This window comes from Salmo salar, chromosome ssa19, assembly GCF_905237065.1.
Source record: "Salmo salar chromosome ssa19, Ssal_v3.1, whole genome shotgun sequence".
Classification (NCBI taxonomy): domain Eukaryota; kingdom Metazoa; phylum Chordata; class Actinopteri; order Salmoniformes; family Salmonidae; genus Salmo; species Salmo salar.
In genome coordinates this window covers 81,977,772-82,003,298 of record NC_059460.1, presented here as the reverse complement: position 1 = coordinate 82,003,298, position 25,527 = coordinate 81,977,772, and the positions used below count along the sequence as shown (strand labels likewise).

Here is a 25,527-nt window from a genome sequence, read left to right as displayed (position 1 = left end):
TTGACATGTAGTGCCATTGATATTACAATGTTGGAAGCTTGGCCGTATTATTCCATGTAATTGAACAGGTGTGTTTTTGCATTTTAACTTTGGTGATGGAAGCACCACATTGCACACACACACGCACAGCTAGAACAAGGGGTTTTAACAAAAGATTTGTAGATATCACAGAATTCACCCGTTCCAAATAATAATCCAAAAATATAGCTGTCCCATTACATGGAACTATATTATTAAGTTTACAACGTTCGGCCAATGGCACAATATGGGTGATTCTCTTTTTTTTAATTAATGATTGCTGGTGCTTTCAAAGTTTTGTTATATTATATATCATTTGAAAGGTAATTTCATGGCCTTTCAGAACCACCTGTCAAACAAAGTTTCAAATGTATCAGGGTCTCCTTTTTAAAGTCATTTAATACAGGTAATTCAGACTCAACAGCCTTGGTTTCTCCAATGACTGCCTCGCCTGGTTCACTAACTACTCCTCAGATAGAGTTCAGTGTGTCAAATCGGAGGGCCTGTTTTCCGGGTGATTCTCTGATCCACCTCTACGCAGACGACACCATTCTGTACACATCTGGCCCTTCTTTGGACACTGTGTTAACAAACCTCCAAACGAGCTTCAATGCCATACAACTCTCCTTCCGTGGCCTCCAACTGCTCTTAAATGCAAGTAAAACTAAATGCATGCTCTTCAACCGATCGCTGCCCGCACCCGCCCGCCCGACTAGCATCACTACTCTGGATGGTTCTAACTTGCCATCCGTTTTGTCACCAAAGCCCCATATACCATCCAGCACTGCGACCTGTATGCTGTCGTTGGCTGGTCCTCGCTACATATCCGTCACCAAACCCACTGGCTCCAGGTCATCTATAAGTCTTTACTACGTAAAGCTCCGCCTTATCTCAGCTCACTGGTTACCATAGCAACACCCACCTGTAGCACGCGCTCCAGCAGGTATATTTCACTAGTCACCCCCAAAGCCAACACCTACTTTCCTTCCAGTTCTCTGCTGCCAATGACTGGAACGAATTGCAAAAATCACTGAAGTTGGAGACTTATATCTCCCTCACATCGCTGCAGCTGTACAGTCGTGAATGGTCTCAGGATGCTTTACTGTTGGCATGACACAGGACTGATGGAGTATATACAAATTACCATCATACAAACTGATCCAGCAGACTTTGTGAAAATTAAAATTTGTGTCATTCTCAAAACTTTTGGCCACGACTGTACACAGACCATGTGTAAATAGGCCATCCAACCAACTACCTACCTCATCCCCATATTTGTGTTTGTTTTTCTGCTCTTTTGCACACCAGTATTTCTACTTGCACATCCTCATCTGCTCATCTATCACTCCAGTGTTAATTTGCTAAATTGCAATTACTTCGCCACTATTGGCCTATTTATTGCCTTACCTCACTTCATTTGCACACAATGTATACAGATTTTTCTATTGTGTTACTGACTGTATGTTTTGTTTATCCCATGTGTAATTCTGTGTTGTTTCTGTCGCACTGCTTTGCTCTATCATGGCCAGGTCGCAGTTGTAAATGAGAACTTGTTCTCAACTGGCCTACCTGGTTAAATAAAGGTGAAATAAAAAATGTATTAAATAATTAAATATACCCCTGGCGGTCAAAGGCCAAAATTCTGTTGATCTAAACATTCTGAAAATGTCTGATCGATAGCTGTGAGAATCTAAGCTTTCCGATGATATACAATTAAAGGGATACTTCTGGATTTTGGCAACGAGGCCCTTTTATCTACTTCCCCAGAGTCAGATGAACTCGTGGGATACCATTTTTGTCTCCGCATTGCAGTCTGAAGAAAGTTGCTAACTAGCGCTAGCACTATTGCTAACTAGTGTTCAGTGCAATGCTAGTTAGCATTGGCTTGCGAAATGACCTCTTAACTTCCTTCATACTGGACACAGAGGCATAAACATAGTATCCGGGAGTTCGTCTGTCTCTGGGGAAGTAGATAAAAGGGTATATTTGACAAAATCCACAAAGTATCCCTTTAAAAGGGTATATAAGTGAGTAGTGACTTATTAAATACTGACATTGTTTGTCATAGCAGTACAGCAATGGATTTGTCACCCCTATCACACATTTTCCAACTTTAGGGACGCTGACCTTAAAAACAATTACTATGAGACATCGTCACCCCAAGTGACCGCGACGGCCCAGTTTGGGGAGGGGGGCGTGGAGGGGGTCTGGCTCACGGTCAATAAAGAGTCAGAGTATAATGTTGTTGGGCCTCTTCTGTTGCTTTTAAACCTATTAACCCAGTATGAATATTTAACCAAGCAGCAGCTACGGACAGTTTGATTGTCTTTGAGCACTTCAGGCTGTTACGTTTAAAAAAATCACTTGATTTATTCCAACGCCAAGCTATCGAAATTATACTGGCACTTAAACGATGTTAATTATTCAAACCGTCGACCATTAGTGTGAGCATAGAGGTGATTATGTTGAGGGTTGGTCCCCTTGTTCATCTCCACTTGGTCATCTGTGTGGAGAGGGGAGTTTTTAATCGTGAAATAACAATTTATCAATCTATCTGAGTGTGTGTGAATTGGATGGGCATGTAAAATGTATGTAATAAGTGTATGTGAAATGTATGTAATAAGTGTATGTGAAATGTATGGGAAATGTGTGTAATAAGTGTATGGGAAATGTATGTGAAATGTGTGTAATAAGTGTATGTGAAATGTATGTAATAAGTGTATGGGAAATGTGTATGTAATAAGTGTATGGGAAATGTATGTAGTACGTGTATGGGAAATGTGTGTAATTAAGTGTATGGGAAATGTATGTAATAAGTGTATGTGAAATGTATGTAATAAGTGTATGAGAAATGTATGGGAAATGTGTGTAATAAGTGTATAGGAAATGTGTGTAATAAGTGTATAGGAAATGTGTGTAATAAGTGTATGGGAAATGTGTGTAATAAGTGTATGGGAAATGTGTGTAATTAAGTATATGTGAAGGTGTGTGTAATAAGTGTATCTGAAACCACTCTCTTTGTCTTCATATGTTTACAGAAATACTGCTAACCCTGGTGGAACGTTAAGCCAACCAGCACCTTGATGCTAATACCCAGGATCCAATGAGCTCGCTGGTTCATCTTCAACCAACCAACCAATCAACCAACGGCTCTTTGAATGGACCTGGCAGTGTCCTGACCCAGCCCAACCCGATCTCCAACCTCACCCACCTGGCATAAACTCTGCCTCGTATCTGTCCCTACTAGGAGGCTCACCGTAGGACCCAGGGGTGAAGGGGGGGGGGGAGTACCCAGGGGTGAAGGGGGGGAGTACCCAGGGGTGAGGGGGGAGTACCCAGGGGTGAAGGGGGGGGGGAGGGGCAGTACCCAGGGGTGAAGGGGGAGGGGGGGGGGGCAGTACCCAGGGGTGAAGGGGGAGTACCCAGGGGTGAAGAGGGGAGTGGGGGATAGAGAAAAGATGGGACTTCTATTGGATTCATCCCAAATGGCGCCCTATTCCCTACGTAATGCACTACTTTTGACCAGAGCCAGGGCCCTGGTCGAAAGTACCGCACTACACAGAGTTTAGGGAGGCGAGCCTTGAACACCTAACGCCTCTCTGAAGGAGAACCCGTGAACCAGTCTCTGTCTGTCCAGTCTGCATTCCCCCTTAGTGTGACTAATGCTACATTCATAACTAAGTGGAAAGGTGGACATACCAGTTTCTCGTTGAGAAATGCTGATTGGCTAATGGCTAACAAGCTGCGTCAAACCATCAACTAAAAAGTACAGCTTTTTAAAACAAATTATAGTGTTCAAAAACCTTTTTTAATAGATTTCTTTTTATAAATAATGTTTTGTTGCATTTAACTGCCATAAAAAAATGCTGTTATCGAGATCGTTTCCTTAGTAGGTGACATCAGAGGTCAGCGTGTGGGAGAAGTAGGAGCTCAGGGATGATGGATGAGTTTACCACTAGTTAGTTTACCACTGGTTAGTTTACCACTAGTTAGTTTACCACTAGTTAGTTTACCACTAGTTAGTTTACCGCCAGTTTGAGGGGCGTTCAAGAGGATTTTCCCCAGTCGTATGTGGTAAATACCACTTTCCCACTTGGTTATTGACGCAGAGTTACTGTAGGCCCACTCCCACTCTACTGTATGACTATAGGCCCCTCCCTCTTCAGAAAGGCCCCTCCCCCTCTGGGTGATTGACAGTAGGCCCCTCGCCCTTTGCCTGGAGGCCCCATAGAGGCCCCTCTGGGTTGACTGACTACTGATGGCAGCGGTGGGATCCTCCTCAGATGAATTTAATTCCTCTGTGGTCAGCTGCCATTTTTGCAATCTCATCTCAAGAAAATGTCAACAGTTTTTATTATTATTATTTTTTTCACCTCGCTTGATTCCCCCTCTTCTTCGGGTTCCTCTCACGTTCTAACACGTTCTACCTTCTACCGTTTTCTGCGTTCCACGATGGCAGCAAACTGACTCCAATGTTACGTTTTAGATCCTGGAGGACAGCGGAGGGAGGGAGCAGAACAGCGGAGGGAGGGAGCAGAACAGCGGAGGGAGGGAGCAGAACAGCGGAGGGAGGGAGCAGAACAGCGGAGGGAGGGAGCAGAACAGCGGAGGGAGGGAGCAGAACAGCGGAGGGAGGGAGCAGAACAGCGGAGGGAGGGAGCAGAACAGCGGAGGGAGGGAGCAGAACAGCGGAGGGAGGGAGCGGAACAGCGGAGGGAGGGAGCGGAACAGCTAACGACTTTCAGACTTTTTTTGCCTTTTTTTGGTTTTCCTAATGATGATGAGGGTGGCTGACGAGAAATGGTTTTGAAAACCGATCTTGAAAAGCACAGTAGATGAATGGTTTGATTTGAAAATAATGCTTTGTATTATAATTAGACAAATTTAGTCCAAAGGGTTATAGTGTATTAAATTAAGTTGTATTTTTCTGTATAGATTTTTTTTTGGTAAGTTATTTTCGATTTATTATCGCAGCAAACAAGATGATTATTTGTAAAAAAAAGTGGTGGAAAAACTGCGTAAAAATGGACCTTCTGTCATATTCTATCAATTTGAAATATTATGGATTTAACTTTTGGTCCCCGTAGTTTCATCAGAACTTAATGAAATTATATCATGCGGTTCAAGAAAACCAAATACAGACAGATTGTACATACAAGTTAACAACAGAGTTTCCTTTCCTATTTATTGTGTGTTTTCTCCCTGTCTGGTCTGGACTACCATCCGCTATAAGTTTGTTTGAGAAGAGGAGAGTCAGACCGGTATGATACAGGAGTGGGTGGGTTTATCTCTGTCCGGGCTCTAGTGGGTGGGTGTAGGCCGAGGGCGGGCTGTATATACAGTGTACAGATTATCGCTTGCATCTCAGCCTTGAGCGTATAGCTAGCACCATGATAGAAAGACGGGACAAAACTCAACAACAGCCATACAGTTATATAACTCAACAAAACTATCAAATGGAACAAGTGTGCTTTCGATGTTGATTGGAGTCTTGGTGCTTCATACAAGCTGCTAGGTACAAACCGCTCTGGTCTGTCAGTGTGATGTAAGTAAACAAGCAATAACGAGTACTAAGAATCTATTTTTTTTTCCTGGACATGTTATGCTCCGTCAGACTCAGTATTAAAAAAACAGCTACTTTTTCTTTTACTGGTTTGTATTGAAAAAAACTCTAATCCAGATTAAACGTTCCTCTCAGATTATGCAGCGGCGCTGTCATGGGTTTAGAGACGGCAGGGAGGGAGTGTGGTGCTGAACCCTGGATATTAACCCTCATATTAACAGATAGGATGCATCATAAAATGGCACACTATTCCCTACATAGTGCACTACTTTTGACCAGAGCCCTATGGCATCATATTCCCCCCGCCCCAACAGTAACTGGTATGTTGTCCAGTCTCTCTGGATCCTGTGTGCCTTTTGGGATGCAGCCATTCCCTCTCTGACCACGGGTTTCTAGTCGAGGATAGAGCAGAGACCTATTGGGCCCTCATCCAATTCTTCCTTCCTTTAAGTAGTCACTTGGTATGCCATGACTGGATAAGTGACACACATGTAATGGGCTGTGTCCCAAATGGCACCCTATGCCCTTTATTGTGCAGTATTTTTGTCTGGGGCCAGTAGGGATCTGGTCAGAAGTGGTGTTCTATATAGGTAATACTGGATGGAGTCCACAGAATCAACTATGTGGTTCAGATGGCTGGAGGTTGGAGCACGGTGCTAGGAGCACTAGGAGCACGGTGCTAGGAGCGCTAGGAGCACGGTGCTAGGAGCGCTAGGAGCACGGTGCTAGGAGCGCTAGGAGCACGGTGCTAGGAGCGCTAGGAGCACGGTGCTAGGAGCGCTAGGAGCACGGTGCTAGGAGCGCTAGGAGCACGGTGCTAGGAGCGCTAGGAGCACGGTGCTAGGAGCGCTAGGAGCACGGTGCTAGGAGCGCTAGGAGCACGGTGCTAGGAGCGCTAGGAGCACTAGGAGCACGGTGCTAGGAGCGCTAGGAGCGCTAGGAGCACGGTGCTAGGAGCACTAGGAGCACGGTGCTAGGAGCACGGTGCTAGGGGTGCTAGGAGCGCTAGGAGCACGGTGCTAGGAGCGCTAGGAGCACGGTGCTAGGAGCATGGTGCTAGGAGCACTAGGAGCACGGTGCTAGGAGCGCGGTGCTAGGGGTGCTAGGAACGCTAGGAGCACGGTGCTAGGAGCGCTAGGAGCACGGTGCTAGGAGCAGAGAAAGGGAAAGGAAGAATGCATGTTAAAGTATTGTATCAGGAGCTTGCTCTGCCACCCTGCCCTGACAGACAGACAGTGAATTAGCCATAGTGTTTGAACTTTGACCTCAGGCAGTAAAACTATAATAAACAGATCCATTTACAATGACATCATATTCCCTCGCCCCTGTAACGGGTATAATGATGTCATATTCCCTCGCCCCTGTAACGGGTATAATGATGTCATATTCCCTCGCCCCTGTAACGGGTATAATGATGTCATATTCCCTCGCCCCTGTAACGGGTATAATGATGTCATATTCCCTCGCCCCTGTAACGGTTATAATGATGTCATATTCCCTCGCCTCTGTAACGGTTATAATGACATCATATTCCCTCGCCCCTGTAACGGGTATAATGATGTCATATTCCCTCGCCCCTGTAACGGTTATAATGACATCATATTCCCTCGCCCCTGTAACGGTTATAATGACATCATATTCCCTCGCCCCTGTAACGGTTATAATGACGTCATATTCCCTCGTCCCCTGTAATGGGGGATGGTGACATCATATTCCCTCGTCCCCTGTAATGGGGGATGGTGACATCATATTCCCTCGTCCCCTGTAATGGGGGATGGTGACATCATATTCCCTCGTCCCTTTAACTGGTATAGTGGTTTTAGCGCCATTGTTGCATCAAAGTCACATTCCGATCTCAAAACGACATCCTCTAATCCTGAAATGTTGTAGCCTGGTCTCGTATATTTGTGTTCTTGTTCCGCTGCTGCCAATGGCAACTCAGTGTTGTCATGACAATTAGTGACAAGGAGTTGGCATGATGGCACAAACAGACGGGCGCTCATGCTAGCAACGTTGCTATTTCTAACGATGTTAAGCTAGACATTACCATGGACAACAAGCCAAATATCCCATGCCTTGTAAATTGGGTTATGAATTCTACCAGCCTTTCATTACAAAATGAAGGACAGAGGCGGACTTACTTATGTTTCATCAGTGAAACAGGCCCTCAAACTGTTAAATCTGCTTCGGATAAAGAGCCTATTAGCAGCCCAGACAGTGTGATAGTCCATCACCCTCAGAGAAACATGCAACGCCCTCTTCGCTGTGTGTGTGTGTGTGTGTGTGTGTGTGTGTGTGTGTGTGTGTGTGTGTGTGTGTGTGTGTGTGTGTGTGTGTGTGTGTGTGTGTACAGCATAATACATGTATTTGATGAGGGTCTGAGATAAATTGAATGTATTGTCATGGCTGACCTCAGATCAGAAGAGGCTGTAAAAGTGCTGGGCTGCACCTCAGCTGATATCCTAATTCCTTATATAGAGCCCTATGGGCCTTGGTCAAAAGTTGTCCTCTATTTATGTAATGAAGCCCCTTTGGAATGCAACCCACCACTTGGAGAAGCTGTAAAAGACTGTTCTCACTGGATTGTTAGGTCTACAACTGCCCCAAACCTGATGGATTAAGTTACACATAAGCCCAGGTCTGAGAACAGTTTTTATGTGTACTTCCCTAATGGTAACTGCTAGGATTGGCATGGAGAAAGCTGATCAAAGGTCAGTTTCGTCTTTACATTATAATGAATGGACAAAGGACGGGGGGACCTGATGATAGATCAGTATTTCTACGCTGAAAACATTTCGGGAATACTGTACTTTGTCCTAGCAGTCCCTTTTTGGACACTGAGGTACAATAAATAGCACTTTGGAGCATAGGGCTGCTAACGTTTAGTGATTCCATATGTTAATCTGTAATTCTATGGTATGGGGCTCTGTCTCTCAGAGGAGGGTGCGCATTCACATTGTTTTGGTGTACGATTTATCACAATTTATCGATCACACTTTTGATGAAAGCTGGATGTCAAAACAAATCACTACCCTCGCCCCTTTGCAAATTTCCAAAGATTTGTTAAGATTTTAAAATGAATACAAGCCATGAGGTAATGCATTTTTTTTGAAAGAATTTGTATCAGTACTTGGAGCAAACAAACTATTTGCCACAAAAAAAAAATTTGAATTTAAAACAATTTACGAAATAATTCCTCTATTTAACTTTAATTTTTTTTTTAGATTTTTTTTTTTATATGTCCTGTTTTTGTATAGTCTGCTAATTTTCTTAGCGCTAAAATGCAAGAACCTTAATGCTAATAATGTAGCATATTGCCTTAGACTGTCTGTTCCCGTTCTTGTATATTATAAGGCTGTCTGTATTATATTTGTATTGTGATAATGTACATTATTAAATGGGTGATAAATCAATGCTCAACACATCTTGGTTGGTGGTGATGTCACAGTCTCTCTCTCATATCTGTGATTGGTTAAAGGCTGTATTTGCATAATTCCATTTCCCCTCGTCACAGAACTGTTTGTATGGAGAAAAAAACGATGCAATGGGATATTGAAGCAATATGTCATATATTCTATGGACTTTCTGGAGAATGAAAGCTTTGTTGTTAACCACTGCTCTGAGATGCATTCTTCCAGCCGTATTGTTCGCTAGAAACATCACACTGTTTGTTCGCTCACCCATCACCGTTTTGTAATATTTAGTGTTGAGCATTTTATGAAAAAGTTAGGTATACCGACAGAAGTTTAAACACAGTTATATATGCAAGTTGTTAACTAATAAGGCTTCAGCTGATGCTATTTGCAATTTTAATGTTGAATAATACCATTGTAAATAAAGAATTCTGTTATTGCAACATTGAATGTAGTCCCTCTATATTTTATATTTTAATATATTTGTATAGATGCTGCACTTGTTTTGAGGGGAGATCTTGCAAGTACACATTTCACTGGTCTTTTATCCATTACATTTGCTCACCTCCTGCGTCCTCTCGCCGTCTTTTGACAAAAGGTCAAAGGTAATCGAGGAGAGGGGAACGTGGATGAAAATGAGACCGTCCTTCTCCACTTCCGCTTCATTAGGCAAATTACGTTTCACAGGGGTGGATCCCAAAACTAAATGTGTAAAGTCATCAAAACAAATGAAGTTATTTGTCCAGGACATTTTATAGTTACAAAAAATATATAATTAGCGTATTGTTTTCAAAAGTGTGCATGTTTTTAATCCTCTGACAAAAAAAAACTAAAGTTGATTTAAAGGGAGTGTGACATATTTGAAAAGTGTTCCACGGTCGGATACACATCAGTATTCTCGATGAAAGGTGCGAGGAGGACAAAACAACCATGACCGCTTTGACGGAAACAGGAAGTTTCGGTACAATATAATAAATGCCGACAGGTACATTGTTCGTTTGACGTGGTGGGATCTTTTTTTATGTCGGTAAAAATTAATTATGCAAAAAAAAAGGATATATGCGCAAATATTGATGTAATAACCATCATATAGAAGTACATTTTGAGTCGCGATGATTATTTGGTGTGTAGTAGTCCCACTAAAACTCCGGAAACCAAGCCGTTTATGAGGCTGCAGATTAAATAATTTATGATGAACTTCACAGGGTGGTGAAAGTGCACGGTGATCTTGATGCTAATTTCAAATAAATATCGAGGGTGTTATTCTGGTGACATGCTTCACTGCCGTTTGACAAATAAAAATATTCCCTCTCCTATCCATAATAACCTCATCATGCAGACTGTCCTACCCGCGCTGTATCTGCGAGCTGTTGGTTACGGAGCGCATGCGCCAAAACCAGATTAGGCACATTTGCTAATTAAAAGTAACAGTTTTTGTGATAAACTGTTGGTAGAGTTGAAAATGAGATGGAAACATATTTTTTTTTTATAAAAACGTACATTTTGTGTGTACAACTTTATCATACACTGATTTTTATCCGCAAAAAAAGTACATTTGGTGGAAACACCACTGGTGGGGAAAGGTGCATATTTCATTTATACAGATTCTAGAGTTATTCGCATGAAAATCTGTCGGCAATTGGATGGCAAAACCTAGCTAGTGACATGATGATGATTGGTGCTTAGCTGCCAATTAATAAATAAGAATGATCTTGCTGTTATCCATCTCATCGGATCAACGTATCAAAGAACTGTTTAGAGAGCTTGCGTGAAAAACCAGATTGGGCAAAGTTTGCCATTTATCGGAACAATTTGTGTGACAAAATCACTGACAAGAGTGTAAAACGCAATGGAAACACATTAAACCTAGTTTTTTTTATTTATTTCGTACATGAGAACTTTAGTGCAAACGTTTTTTTTTTTTGTGCACTACGTCATCACGCACAACCTTTTATCCACAAATTCGTTTTGATGGAAACAAACCTCTGGTTGGAAATATTGAAATAACTCAAATCCGCATAAAGAAAATATGCGTTTTTTTCCCCACCAGTGGTGTGTTTCCACCAAACTGACTTTTTCAAATAAAAATCAAAAGTTCTGCGTGAAACTTTTGGATAGTTACTGATGAGGGTTTTTATGGTCGTCTGAATAATTTCTTAAATTATTATAGGCCTGTTGGTTCTAACGGAAATTGATTTGTTCGTTTATAGCAGGGTTTCCCTGCTGTAACCAGTAGGTAGCCTAGTGGTTAGAGCGTTGGGCCAGTAACCAGCAGGTAGCCTAGTGGTTAGAGCGTTGGGCCAGTAACCAGCAGGTAGCCTAGTGGTTAGAGCGTTGGGCCAGTAACCAGCAGGTAGCCTAGTGGTTAGAGCGTTGGGCCAGTAACCAGCAGGTAGCCTAGTGGTTAGAGCGCTGGGCCAGTAACCAGCAGGTGGCCTAGTGGTTAGAGGGGGGAGGCAGTAACCAGCAGGTAGCCTAGTGGTTAGAGTGTTGGGCCAGTAACCAGCAGGTAGCCTAGTGGTTAGAGCGTTGGGCCAGTAACCAGCAGGTAGCCTAGTGGTTAGAGCGTTGGGCCAGTAACCAGCAGGTAGCCTAGTGGTTAGAGCGTTGGACTAGTAACCAGCAGGTAGCCTAGTGGTTAGAGCGTTGGACTAGTAACCAGCAGGTAGCCTAGTGGTTAGAGCGTTGGGCCAGTAACCAGCAGGTAGCCTTGTGGTTAGAGCGTTGGGCCAGTAACCAGCAGGTAGCCTAGTGGTTAGGGCGTTGGGCCAGTAACCAGCAGGTAGCCTAGTGGTTAGAGCGTTGGGCCAGTAACCAGCAGGTAGCCTAGTGGTTAGAGCGCTGGGCCAGTAACCAGCAGGTAGCCTAGTGGTTAGAGCGTTGGGCCAGTAACCAGCAGGTAGCCTAGTGGTTAGAGCGTTGGGCCAGTAACCAGCAGGTAGCCTAGTGGTTAGAGCGTTGGGCCAGTAACCAGCAGGTAGCCTAGTGGTTAGAGCGTTGGGCCAGTAACCAGCAGGTAGCCTAGTGGTTAGAGCGTTGGGCCAGTAACCAGCAGGTAGCCTAGTGGTTAGAGCGTTGGACTAGTAACCAGCAGGTAGCCTAGTGGTTAGAGCGTTGGACTAGTAACCAGCAGGTAGCCTAGTGGTTAGAGCGTTGGGCCAGTAACCAGCAGGTAGCCTAGTGGTTAGAGCGTTGGGCCAGTAACCAGCAGGTAGCCTAGTGGTTAGAGCGTTGGGCCAGTAACCAGCAGGTAGCCTAGTGGTTAGAGCGTTGGGCCAGTAAGCAGCAGGTAGCCTAGTGGTTAGAGCGTTGGGCCAGTAACCAGCAGGGAGCCTAGTGGTTAGAGCGTTGGGCCAGTAACCAGCAGGTAGCCTAGTGGTTAGAGCGTTGGGCCAGTAACCAGCAGGTAGCCTAGTGGTTAGAGCGTTGGGCCAGTAACCAGCAGGTAGCCTTGTGGTTAGGGCGTTGGGCCAGTAACCAGCAGGTAGCCTAGTGGTTAGGGCGTTGGACTAGTAACCAGCAGGTAGCCTAGTGGTTAGGGCGTTGGGCCAGTAACCAGCAGGTAGCCTAGTGGTTAGAGCGTTGGAATAGTAACCAGCAGGTAGCCTAGTGGTTAGAGCGTTGGGCCAGTAACCAGCAGGTAGCCTAGTGGTTAGAGTGTTAGGCCAGTAACCAGCAGGTAGCCTAGTGGTTAGAGCGTTGGGCCAGTAACCAGCAGGTAGCCTAGTGGTTAGAGCGTTGGACTAGTAACCAGCAGGTAGCCTAGTGGTTAGAGCGTTGGACTAGTAACCAACAGGTAGCCTAGTGGTTAGAGCGTTGGACTAGTAACCAGCAGGTAGCCTAGTGGTTAGAGCGTTGGGCCAGTAACCAGCAGGTAGCCTAGTGGTTAGAGCGTTGGGCCAGTAACCAGCAGGTAGCCTAGTGGTTAGAGCGTTGGGCCAGTAACCAGCAGGTAGCCTAGTGGTTAGAGCGTTGGACTAGTAACCAGCAGGTAGCCTAGTGGTTAGAGCGTTGGGCCAGTAACCAGCAGGTAGCCTAGTGGTTAGAGCGTTGGGCCAGTAACCAGCAGGGAGCCTAGTGGTTAGAGCGTTGGGCCAGTAACCAGCAGGTAGCCTTGTGGTTAGGGCGTTGGGCCAGTAACCAGCAGGTAGCCTAGTGGTTAGGGCGTTGGACTAGTAACCAGCAGGTAGCCTAGTGGTTAGGGCGTTGGGCCAGTAACCAGCAGGTAGCCTAGTGGTTAGAGCGTTGGGCCAGTAACCAGCAGGTAGCCTAGTGGTTAGAGCGTTGGGCCAGTAACCAGCAGGTAGCCTAGTGGTTAGAGCGTTGGGCCAGTAACCAGCAGGTAGCCTAGTGGTTAGAGCGTTGGGCCAGTAACCGAAACATTGCTGGATTGAATCACCGAGCTGACAAGGTAAAAATCTGTCGTTCTGCCCCTGAACAAGGCAGGTAACCCACTGTTCCTCGTTAGGCTGTCATTGTAAATAATAATTTATTCTTAACTGACTTGCCTAGTAAAGTAAAGGTTACATTTTAAAATTAACTCGGTGCAGGTTTGGTTTTTTGTCCTCGCTGGTATTTAAAAAAAAATAGTTTTATACTAATCATCAAGTTTTGATAATTTCATTCCGCTGTGTAGTTAGAGCTAAAACCAAAACATGCATTCTTAATGGTCCCAAGGACCGAGTTTGGGAAACGCCGGTTTATAGGCTACTGCAAACACTTACACCTATGGATTTTCTTCCCAGTGGCATAATAACAAGACTTTACCTTAATAGTATTTTTATTAACGGAATTAGGTGCATTTATACATTATAGAAGTAAGCAACATAATCGATTATTAGCCTACATAGGATTTCTGTGGCGACGTTTTTTTTTGTGTTTTTTTAACTAATGTTTTATAGGCAATATCCTCATCTTCCTCATTTATCAACAATAAAAGTAATGAGGAACATAAATCGAGTTGATGTTTGATTTTTAAATTAAAGTTGTTGCTCGCAGTTTGGTTTGGGCTAACTGTAAGCCTAACAAAATACTTTTATTTATTTTTTCCGACACGTTTTTTGCATTTTTAATGACAATGTAAAAAGGTCTGTGTGCCTGCATGCGTGTTGTAGGGGGGTTGTAATCGTACGGTGAAAAGGTGAAAGCCTCCTGGGGTTTGAGACGGAATTACCCGAGCTGATCTCTGACCAATAGCAGGCAGAGACCAGAGTCCGTTACACTTAGCGGTTCTGTATACAGCCTTCTGTTCAGTAGGACACAGAACAACAACACACACACACACACAGACAGAAACTATCCTACTACTCCGGTCTTTCCTCTCTACTTTACCTTCATATTATATATTAACAATATGCCAAACATATATCAACAAGTGTTGTAGACAAATATTCGGTTGTCTTTTCCCCCAAATTTTTTTTTAAATTTGTAACGTGGGATGGATTCGACTACACCGACTTCAGACGTATAAATAATCTCATTTGAGGTAAGTCAGATATTTAAGTTTTATATTTCGCAAAAAAATATATATGTTTTAACTGGTTTGAAATGTTATGATATTATTATTAACCTACTATGTGTAAAATCACTTTCAGGCAAAACATTTCCTTAGGCCTATGTTTCTTGTAATCCTCATCACTTTAGTTTCTTATTTCTATAACCAATATTATACAGATACATTAAATGAAGTTCCTTATTGACCCTATTGTTACCCGTTAATAGCCATTGAACCGGGTTCGCCCTATAACGCCCTAATGCTTTTTAAAGGAGTGGTGAGTTGTGATAGCTTCATTAATGTTGACCTCTGCCGCTGACCCGGTGTTCTTTTAATTTGGGTGTCGTGACCCTGATTTGTCCCAGATAACTGCTGACTACCACCCACCCACTACTCGCCCTGTGACAGGGGGGCCACGGCATCTACAACTCGTCCTGCTCGTTTACAGGGATGCACAGTCAAGTACCAATTTAAAGTAGTTTACTTTTGCAGGCACAAGCACCAGTTTAAATATATTGATGAATTTCCGTTGTGTATTTTTGCGAACTGGATTTTTTTTTCTCCCAACAGCTGGTTTTAGATTGTAGGCTAAGTTCTGTGAATTCAGTAGGATGCTGTAGGATAAGTTCTGTGAATTCATTAGGATGCTGTAGGATAAGTTCTGTGAATTCAGTAGGATGCTGTAGGATAAGTTCTGTGAATTCAGTAGGATGCAAAAAAAAAAAAATCGTTTTCGTTTGGTAAAAATCAGTGCTCTCCATGGAATATGTTCGTGAATTTGTAAAATGACAAAAATATGTGTAGCTTTTAATTTAATTACCATTTAGGATTTTATAAATATCAATTTCTACAGAAGTTCGATCTTGTTAAATTGATGTTGCTAAATAAGATTTGTATTATTGCCCAGTAGGTAAAAACATTTTTTTTTCATATTGTGCGATAATTGAAATGCAACATTTTCTTTCGTTAAATTACATTCTTATTGTAGATTCACACAGAAATATTTTGATTGAGAAAATGTTCATGATTACAATGTTATTCTCCTAAATGTGATCTAACAATCATACGCAATTTGTTCGTTACCTAAATATATTTACTTTATTGCTAAAGGATTTGATTATGTTCCCTATTTGAAATCTGTTTATTAATCTTCAAAAATACGATCAACTAAACTAGAGAGGTATATTTTCATTTCAGAAACGAAAATATGTCAAATATATCTGGAGATGGAGCTAAAATCTCTTCATTTCTTTCTCTCTCCAGGTAGAATAGCTACACCATTCCGATTCAAATCATCTGAGATCGGCTCTGCCTCCTCGCCTGCTGTGATGTCTGTGTCTGTTTCCAGCATCCCCGCCGTGAAGGACAAGCCGTTCCACTCCAACCCCCTCAAAGGCAGCCCTGTCCGGGGCTCGGGTTACTACGCTGCCCCGCTGCCCGGAGCTCACCATTACATGGACATCTTCAGGAGCTCTCAGCATCCCCTCCACCCGCTCAAGTCTCTGGGACGGCTAGTTACCGACACCCAGGCAGTCATGCCGTTCAACTTCACCGCCGGTAACCCCTCATTCTTCGGCCACGGCGGCCACGCCGTTAACGTGCTCCATGAACAGATTTTCAACGTCTCGAACATCCCGTATTTCAATCGGATGATACCGGGAGTGGGACAAACGATTTACTCCAAGCACGGGGAGCTGGCAGCGGCGACCGAGCACGTTACTGGGCCGTTATCAGACTTCAGCAGTCCCGCTTCGAGCGAGAGGTCTTCTGTTCACTCCGTCTCGCCGTCCAAAGCAAGTTTGTTCCACCTCAGAGGAACCGAATTATCATCGAAGAAAACGCGCACTTATAGTTTCAGTGAGGACGATCTGTTCACGGTGCTGTACGGATATACCGGGAGACAAGAGCAGAATACCGGTCACGCTATCTCAGGAATAGCCCTGACCGGGAACTCAGGTAGACAGATAAAGCCTCTTCCATATCGCTGTCACACAATTACCTTTGAAATGTTATCGAAACTGGGTCATTTATCTTAAAAAGCAAACGTGTGTTATTGCTTCAGCTGTCCTAACAGGTTTATGGCAGTGTAACAAGTTTAAATAATTAGATGCACTACAACTGTATCAATTTGTAAGTCGCTCTGGATAACAGCGTCTGCTAAATGACTTAAATGTAAATGTATCGCATGATATTGCTAATTGGGGCTGGAGATTCTATCAGTTCATATAGGCACTAATTCTGTATTTCTAGCTGGGATTTGATGATTATAGATTTATTTACCTTAGTCCATGTGTATGTCTATTTAAAGAATAGTCTATATCATCAAACCAAACTGTCAATTCCAGGAGGTTTATTCTATGTCTGTAAAAACAGTCCATATTGCCCGTCATGTTGTGTTTGATTTGTTGAGGCCTTAATGTTCATCATTGACCAGCAGCATTGTTAACTTTTTCTTCAACAGTTTGTAACAGCGAGCTACTCACCTTGAATACTCAGGCGCTTGAACTTCCAGAAGGTAGGAACTCTCTCAATTAAACTCAAAGGGATTTATTGGCTTGGGAAACATCTCTCTCTCTCTCTCTCTCTCTCTCTCTCTCTCTCTCTCTCTCTCTCTCTCTCTCTCTCTCTCTCTCTCTGTCTCTCTCTCTCTCTCTCTCTCTCTCTCTCTCTCTCTCTCTCTCTCTCTCTCCTTTCTCTCTCTCTCTCTCTCTCTCTCTCTCTCTCTCTCTCTCTCTCTCTCTCTCTCTCTCTCTCTCTCTCTCTCTCTCCTTTCTCTCTCTCTCTCTCTCTCTCTCCTTTCTCGCTCTCTCTCTCCTTTCTCTCTCTCTCTCTCTCCTTTCTCTCTCTCTCTCTCCTTTCTCTCTCTCTCTCTCTCTCCTTTCTCTCTCTCTCTCTCTCTCTCTCTCTCTCTCTCTCTCTCTCTCTCCTTTCTCTCTCTCTCTCCTTTCTCTCTCTCTCTCTCTCTCTCTCTCCTTTCTCTCTCTCTCCTTTCTCTCTGTTAGAATGTTCTGTCTGTACTTGTGAAGTTGTGTAAAAGGTGTTAAACTTGAACGTGTTTTCAAATGTCACTTCCAGAGTTAACTATCCAACAGACGAGTTACGGTAGTTTGTCCCACTACGGAGTTTTTGCGGTGAAGAGCGCCGTCACCAAGGGAACCCGGTTCGGCCCATTTCAGGGGAAACTGGTCAATACGAGCGAGATTAAAACATATGACGACAACACTCTGATGTGGGAGGTCAGTTTAATTGCTTAATTAAGTGCAAAATATTGTGTGTGTTATTTATTTACTGTGAGCTAAAAGTTGTAACCTTATTTGTGTTTTTATTTGGTGAGTAAACCGCCTAATACGAGATGCTAGATTACCAATTAATTCAAATCCCGTACTGTCAAACAACTTGTATCCTCCTACATTTTCGTGCAATATAATAGGTTTAACAACATTTTCTCTGTGTCCTTTTAATCCAGGTGTTTGAGAATGGCAGGTTGAGTCACTTCGTGGATGGCCGGGGCTCTTCCGGTAACTGGATGTCGCTGGTGAAGTGCGCGCGCTTCCCGGAGGAGCAGAACCTCATCGCGTTACAGAGTAAGGGCCAGATCTTCTACGAGGCCTGTAAGGAGGTCCAGCCGGGCCAGGAGCTGCTGGTCTGGTACGGGGACTGCTACGTTCAGTTCCTGGGGATTCCTCTCACTCTGAAAGACTCGCCTGAGGAGGGGAACGTTATGCTTCCTCATGAAGGTAAGGACATTTAATATACAATCAGAGAATCAGAAGTATCTTTATTCGAATATAATAACTTTATCTTCCCCGGTGGGAACTTTATTTGTGGAATATATTTTAACTTAGATGTCACAATGCTGTAAAGGGTCTTATTCTCTTCTAGTCTGTATTCTATTATTATATAAATGTATATTATTATATAAATGTATATTATTATATAAATGTACCACGCGTGTTTATTTGTAGAAGCAGCCTTGTCACTGAAAATCCACCACTGTTTTTCCTGATAACATTTCGTTTTTATTTCAGATTCTGGAGAGGGTTTTAAGTGTGATCGGTGTGGCAAAGTGTTCGCCTATCAATATTACAGAGACAAGCATCTGAAGTACACGCGCTGCGTGGACCAGGGCGACCGGAAGTTCCCGTGTCACCTCTGCAACAGGTCGTTCGAGAAGAGAGACCGACTGAGGATTCATATCCTACACGTTCACGAGAAACACCGACCACATAAGGTAAAATGCTAAACAATGACTAAATAATACGAGTGGTGCTGAAAAACAGCTCCGTTTTGCATTAGGCTACAGGTCTACTTTCTCCCTAAATCTCTAGTTTGTTTCAAGCCTAGTCCTTATATTTCACCCCCTGTTTCAGTGTTAAATAACAGCACATTTCCCATAGGACCTACTTAATGTCTGCTGATTTCTCTAATCTCCCCTCTCCTCTCCTAAATCTCTAACTGAATGGTCACTCAAATCAAATGTTATTTGGTCACATACACGTGTTTAGCAGATGCTATTGCGGGTGTAGCGAAATGCTTGTGTTTCTAGCTCTGACAGTGCAGCAATATCTAACAAGTAATATCTAACAATTTCACAACATATACCCAATACACACACACACACACACACATCTAAGTAAAGGAATGGAATTAAGAATATATAAATATATGGATGAGCGATGTCAGAGCGGTATTGACTAAGATACAGATACTAAGGTACAGTAGTCTTAGCGTACTCGGTGTTTGCATACGACAACATTTCCCCATACTCAACGCGTCACCTGTCTCTTCACAGTGTTCGGTGTGCGGAAAGAGTTTCTCTCAGTCCTCCAGTCTCAACAAACACATGCGGGTGCACTCTGGAGAGCGACCTTACAAGTGTGTCTACTGTAACAAGGTAAGGTAGAAGAACAGCCTGTGTCTACTGTAACAAGGGTAGAAGAACAGCCTGTATCTACTGTAACAAGGGTAGAAGAACAGCCTGTATCTACTGTAACAAGGGTAGAAGAACAGCCTGTGTCTACTGTAACAAGGGTAGAAGAACAGCCTGTATCTACTGTAACAAGGGTAGAAGAACAGCCTGTATCTACTGTAACAAGGGTAGAAGAACAGCCTGTATCTACTGTAACAAGGGTAGAAGAACAGCCTGTATCTACTGTAACAAGGGTAGAAGAACAGCCTGTGTCTACTGTAACAAGGGTAGAAGAACAGCCTGTATCTACTGTAACAAGGGTAGAAGAACAGCCTGTGTCTACTGTAACAAGGCTAGAAGAACAGCCTGTATCTACTGTAACAAGGGTAGAAGAACAGCCTGTATCTACTGTAACAAGGGTAGAAGAACAGCCTGTATCTACTGTAACAAGGGTAGAAGAACAGCCTGTATCTACTGTAACAAGGGTAGAAGGACAGCCTGTGTCTACTGTAACAAGGGTAGAAGAACAGCCTGTATCTACTGTAACAAGGGTAGAAGAACAGCCTGTGTCTACTGTAACAAGGCTAGAAGAACAGCCTGTATCTACTGTAACAAGGGTAGAAGAACAGCCTGTATCTACTGTAACAAGGGTAGAAGAACAGCCTGTATCTACTGTAACAAGGGTAGAAGAACAGCCTGTATCTACTGTAACAAGGGTAGAAGAACAGCCTGTGTCTACTGTAACAAGGCTAGAAGAACAGCCTGTGTCTACTGTAACAAGGCTAGAAGAACAGCCTGTATCTACTGTAACAAGGGTAGAAGAACAGCCTGTATCTACTGTAACAAGGGTAGAAGAACAGCCTGTGTCTACTGTAACAAGGCTAGAAGAACAGCCTGTATCTACTGTAACAAGGGTAGAAGAACAGCCTGTATCTACTGTAACAAGGGTAGAAGAACAGCCTGTATCTACTGTAACAAGGGTAGAAGAACAGCCTGTATCTACTGTAACAAGGCTAGAAGAACAGCCTGTATCTACTGTAACAAGGGTAGAAGAACAGCCTGTATCTACTGTAACAAGGGTAGAAGAACAGCCTGTGTCTACTGTAACAAGGGTAGAAGAACAGCCTGTATCTACTGTAACAAGGGTAGAAGAACAGCCTGTATCTACTGTAACAAGGGTAGAAGAACAGCCTGTGTCTACTGTAACAAGGGTAGAAGAACAGCCTGTATCTACTGTAACAAGGCTAGAAGAACAGCCTGTATCTACTGTAACAAGGGTAGAAGAACAGCCTGTGTCTACTGTAACAAGGGTAGAAGAACAGCCTGTATCTACTGTAACAAGGCTAGAAGAACAGCCTGTATCTACTGTAACAAGGGTAGAAGAACAGCCTGTATCTACTGTAACAAGGGTAGAAGAACAGCCTGTATCTACTGTAACAAGGGTAGAAGAACAGCCTGTATCTACTGTAACAAGGGTAGAAGAACAGCCTGTATCTACTGTAACAAGGGTAGAAGAACAGCCTGTATCTACTGTAACAAGGGTAGAAGGACAGCCTGTATCTACTGTAACAAGGGTAGAAGGACAGCCTGTATCTACTGTAACAAGGGTAGAAGAACAGCCTGTATCTACTGTAACAAGGGTAGAAGAACAGCCTGTATCTACTGTAACAAGGGTAGAAGAACAGCCTGTGTCATTGAGTCGGTGGGGGTGTAGGTTTGCAGACCCCGATCTCATCATTTAGAAGCTTCCTCATTTCATGGTGCATTTGGCGCGAGCGCCCTCGTTATTGTCTCCGGGTGCAGGCACGCTCCACCGAGACACTTCCATGGTGATTAGCGCCAGATGTACCGTCCCCCCGTTCCCCCCCGCCCCCCCCCCACCCCCGTCCCCCTCCACCCACCCCCACCCCCACTATTGTTCCCCCACTCCCCGAGATTACGCTCTGAATTGACGGCTCTATGAGGAACAGACGTTTTCTTTGTTGTTAGTAGGAAATAACAACCTCCTCCTTAGTTTTATGTCGCCTACTCTGTTTTAACCCAAGTCCCCTGTTTAACAATGACACGTTAGACTATATGCTAGTTATCTGCTCTTTTTAAAATCTTCTCTAAATGAAAAGCTATTTGAAATCGAATTGAATCCAGATGTTCGATTTACAGAGCATGAATTTGCCAGACCTGCATTTGGTGTCACGTCTATTGCCGTATTGACCGACGTGTAAGTCTTGCCAAACAACCCACGGCTATCAAAGTATCCCGTTCTACCCGTTCTATCAGAACCGGAAACCTATTGAGTTCACTCGTGTTCTCAAACTTCTATGTCTCCTCTACGTTGTTCTAGGCATTCACCGCTTCCAGCATCCTGCGCACGCACATCCGCCAGCACTCCGGAGAGCGGCCCTTCAAGTGTAAACACTGCGGGAGAGCGTTTGCTTCGCACGCCGCGCACGACAGCCACGTCCGACGCACCCACGCCAACGATAAGCTGTACCCGTGCGACGTGTGTGGCAGCACCTTCCAAGAAGCGACAGAACTCAAGAACCACACGAAGAGTCACAAAAGTAAGATCTGATTGTCGATAGATATGGAAGGAATAGAACAGGTTTTGGTTGTACCAAGGTGTAAGGCCTATATCTGGAGTGCAAAACCAAAAATCACTGGATACATATATAAATATAAAGCTGACTTATGTGTCTAACCTAAATTGCCTATATATATATATATATATATATATATATATATGGATGGTCGTTCTAAAGTGTTATATTTCCGTTATTGACAGAAGGCCCTGTGTCGGAAAGCGCAGTTCCTCCGATCATCTCACTAAACGGATCTTTGGAGGATACAACGACGACGACGACGATGTTTTCATTCACCAAGGACTGCAGGACGCAAAGACTAACGGAGGAGAACTTTTACACAGGCCTGACGATTCTCAACCAAGAATATCGACCCTGGAATTAAAAGCGTTCCGGAGAAAGATCATTTCTTATTCTAGAATTTGTTACGGAAAATATCGAGTAGAGATCAAATCGCTGTAACACGTTCAAAAGCGACACGTTTGATGTTTTAGAATAATAACTATTGGGGGAAAATATATTTAAAACAACGTATTGTATTGTATGACACACTGTAATGTTTTTAAGTTTTTTTGGCCAATTTATTTATTTATTTGAATCTGTTTTGATGGGATTAATACGTGTTGTTTGTGGCTAAAAACTTCTGTTATTAGTGGGATTGTGTTATTATTGGTGTTGGTCAATGAAGCTTAATAATGCAAGACTTTAACGAAATGTTACGTTTATTAACGTTCGTGATCACAAATTCTTATAGTTCACATTTTAAATAAGCTTTGATTAGTGTTATTATGTAGGATAAATACTGTATAAACGTTTTGCATTTATACATACATCCCCAATCAATCGTTTATCATTTTAAACGTGTTATTTTATCTGCATACAATATTTATCATACTACCTCTTGCTAAAATCATCCTATTTCACTGTCACATAGCTAACCGTTTTTTTCTTTAACGTTTGACTGTCTGTTTCTCGTCTCTTGTAGGCTGCCAAAGCGGTCACTGTAATGTGTATCTCTGTATTTCATTGTTCAAAAAGCATTGGCAGTCTAATAAATATGAATTAAATAATAGCATGAAATAAATATAAAGTCAAGATTGGGTTACTTTGTTTGTAAAGATATTGCCTTTGATTAGTTAACAAACATTATTCGCATCGAACAATGAGGTTGATTTTACAATCTAATTGGCTAGATAAAAAATTTTGGGAGGAGGGTAGATTTAATTCATCTAACATACTGTAAGAAATAGCTAAAATATCGAAACACAATGATATTCAATTCTGGATAGACTATATTAACGGTTTTCGTTCCACCCCGAAAATAATTCGACAAATATCCTCATATATATAATTCATTCTATAGAGTTGAATAGTTGTGTCTGATTCATTTTCGATTCCAAGACTTAAGAGTAGAGCAATAACATCTACACATTCAGGTGACGGTTTAGCATTTTACATTTATCACACATTTCATTCAGACTTAATTTCCTGATCGGTAATGTTTTTAAATCAGACTGTTCTGACCCCCGGAAGCAGAGTAGCGATGTTACTGTATAACGAGCTATAACGCAACGTTAAGGATACAAATTCGTTACTTTAGTTGTATTAGAATGATATTAGAATGATTCTTGTTTAATTTAACAAGAACAATCCATCATTTTCTCTCTCCTTCATCCTTCAGTTCCACCTGAGTGGTCTCAGCAGTGGCCTACACAATTCAACAGTGTGCTCCAAGCGAGGAGGATACTGTGTGTGTGTGTGTGTGTGTGTGTGTGTGTGTGTGTGTTTGCTCCAAGCCTGCCCTTTTCGGACAGCGAGGAGGATAGTGTGTGTGTGTGTGTGTGTGTGTGTGTGTGTGTGTGTGTGTGTGTGTGTGTGTGTGTGTGTGTGTGCTCCAAGCCTGCCCTTTTCGGACAGCGAGGAGGATAGTGTGTGTGTGTGATGGGTTAGGGGGATGCTGGCAGTGGGAAAATGAACAAACCCCAGTAGGAACAAATGGAGTGGCAATGAGTTGGTCTGAGAGCCAGGGGACCATGGGATGGGGAGGAGAGACAATGAGTTGGTCTGAGAGCCAGGGGACAGTGGGCTGGGGAGGAGAGACAATGAGTTGGTCTGAGAGCCAGGGGACCATGGGCTGGGGAGGAGAGACAATGAGTTGGTCTGAGAGCCAGGGGACAGTGGGCTGGGGATGAGAGACAATGAGTTGGTCTGAGAGCCAGGGGACAGTGGGCTGGGGAGGAGAGACAATGAGGTGGTCTGAGGGCCAGGGGACCATGGGCTGGGGAGGAGAGACAATGAGTTGGTCTGAGAGCCAGGGGACCATGGGCTGGGGATGAGAGACAATGAGTTGGTCTGAGAGCCAGGGGACCATGGGCTGGGGAGGAGAGACAATGAGTTGGTCTGAGAGCCAGGGGACCATGGGCTGGGGAGGAGAGACAATGAGTTGGTCTGAGAGCCAGGGGACCATGGGCTGGGAAGGAGAGACAATGAGTTGGTCTGAGAGCCAGGGGACAGTGGGCTGGGGAGGAGAGACAATGAGGTGGTCTGAGGGCCAGGGGACAGTGGGCTGGGGAGGAGAGACAATGAGGTGGTCTGAGGGCCAGGGGACCATGGGCTGGGGAGGAGAGACAATGAGGTGGTCTGAGGGCCAGGGGACAGTGGGCTGGGGAGGAGAGACAATGAGGTGGTCTGAGGGCCAGGGGACCATGGGCTGGGGAGGAGAGACAATGAGGTGGTCTGAGGGCCAGGGGACAGTGGGCTGGGGAGGAGAGACAATGAGGTGGTCTGAGGGCCAGGGGACAGTGGGCTGGGGAGGAGAGACAATGAGGTGGTCTGAGGGCCAGGGGACCATGGGCTGGGGAGGAGAGACAATGAGGTGGTCTGAGGGCCAGGGGACCATGGGCTGGGGAGGAGAGACAATGAGGTGGTCTGAGAGCCAGGGGACCATGGGCTGGGGAGGGGAGACAATGAGGTCTCCCTCCCTCCCTTCTCCCCTCTGCTCCTCTCTGACTGTCCCTTACCCCCACATTAACCCTCTGCTCCTCTCTGACTGTCCCTTACCCCCACCTTAACCCCCTGCTCCTCTCTGACTGTCCCTTACCCACCTTAACCCTCTGCTCCTCTCTGACTGTCTCTTACCCCCACCTTAACCCTCTGCTCCTCTGCTCTGCTCCTCTCTGACTGTCCCTTACCCCCACCTTAACCCTCTGCTCCTCTCTGACTGTCTCTTACCCCCACCTTAACCCTCTGCTCCTCTGCTCTGCTCCTCTCTGACTGTCCCTTACCCCCACCTTAACCCTCTGCTCCTCTGCTCTGCTCCTCTCTGACTGTCTCTTACCCCCACCTTAACCCTCTGCTCCTCTCTGACTGTCCCTTACCCTCACCTTAACCCTCTGCTCCTCTCTGACTGTCCCTTACCCTCACCTTAACCCTCTGCTCCTCTCTGACTGTCTCTTACCCCCACCTTAACCCTCTGCTCCTCTCTGACTGTCCCTTACCCTCACCTTAACCCTCTGCTCCTCTCTGACTGTCCCTTACCCTCACCTTAACCC

The 25,527-nt window shown here is 44.1% G+C and overlaps 3 protein-coding genes across 4 annotated transcripts in view; 2 read left to right on the top strand and 1 right to left on the bottom strand.

Annotated features, from left to right (window-relative positions):
• LOC106579720 (nuclear receptor coactivator 2) overlaps positions 1–3,314 on the top strand; it is a 226,057-nt gene extending 222,743 nt beyond the window's left edge. Inside the window, exon 22 of one of the 2 annotated variants that reach the window (XM_045702808.1) lies at positions 3,057–3,314. In XM_045702808.1, the coding sequence (XP_045558764.1) occupies positions 3,057–3,068 (12 nt within the window). In that variant the 3' untranslated portion in view covers positions 3,069–3,314. The remainder of the gene's footprint in view (positions 1–3,056) is intronic. The other variant, XM_045702809.1, reaches the window with a different exon arrangement.
• Positions 3,315–15,755: 12,441 nt separating this feature from the next.
• On the top strand, positions 15,756–23,060 carry prdm14 (PR domain containing 14). The gene is made up of 8 exons (XM_045702811.1): positions 15,756–16,444; positions 16,950–17,003; positions 17,564–17,724; positions 17,955–18,225; positions 18,517–18,719; positions 19,281–19,382; positions 21,739–21,958; positions 22,180–23,060. The coding sequence occupies exons 1-8, from the start codon at positions 15,817–15,819 to the stop codon at positions 22,359–22,361; spliced, it is 1,821 nt and encodes a 606-aa protein (XP_045558767.1). The 5' UTR covers positions 15,756–15,816; the 3' UTR covers positions 22,362–23,060.
• Positions 23,061–23,630: 570 nt separating this feature from the next.
• On the bottom strand, positions 23,631–24,923 carry LOC123728975 (vegetative cell wall protein gp1-like). Its single transcript, XM_045701946.1, has 2 exons — positions 23,958–24,923; positions 23,631–23,684 (listed from the first exon to the last, which is right to left on the bottom strand). The coding sequence occupies exons 1-2, from the start codon at positions 24,921–24,923 to the stop codon at positions 23,631–23,633; spliced, it is 1,020 nt and encodes a 339-aa protein (XP_045557902.1).
• Positions 24,924–25,527: the final 604 nt, after the last annotated feature.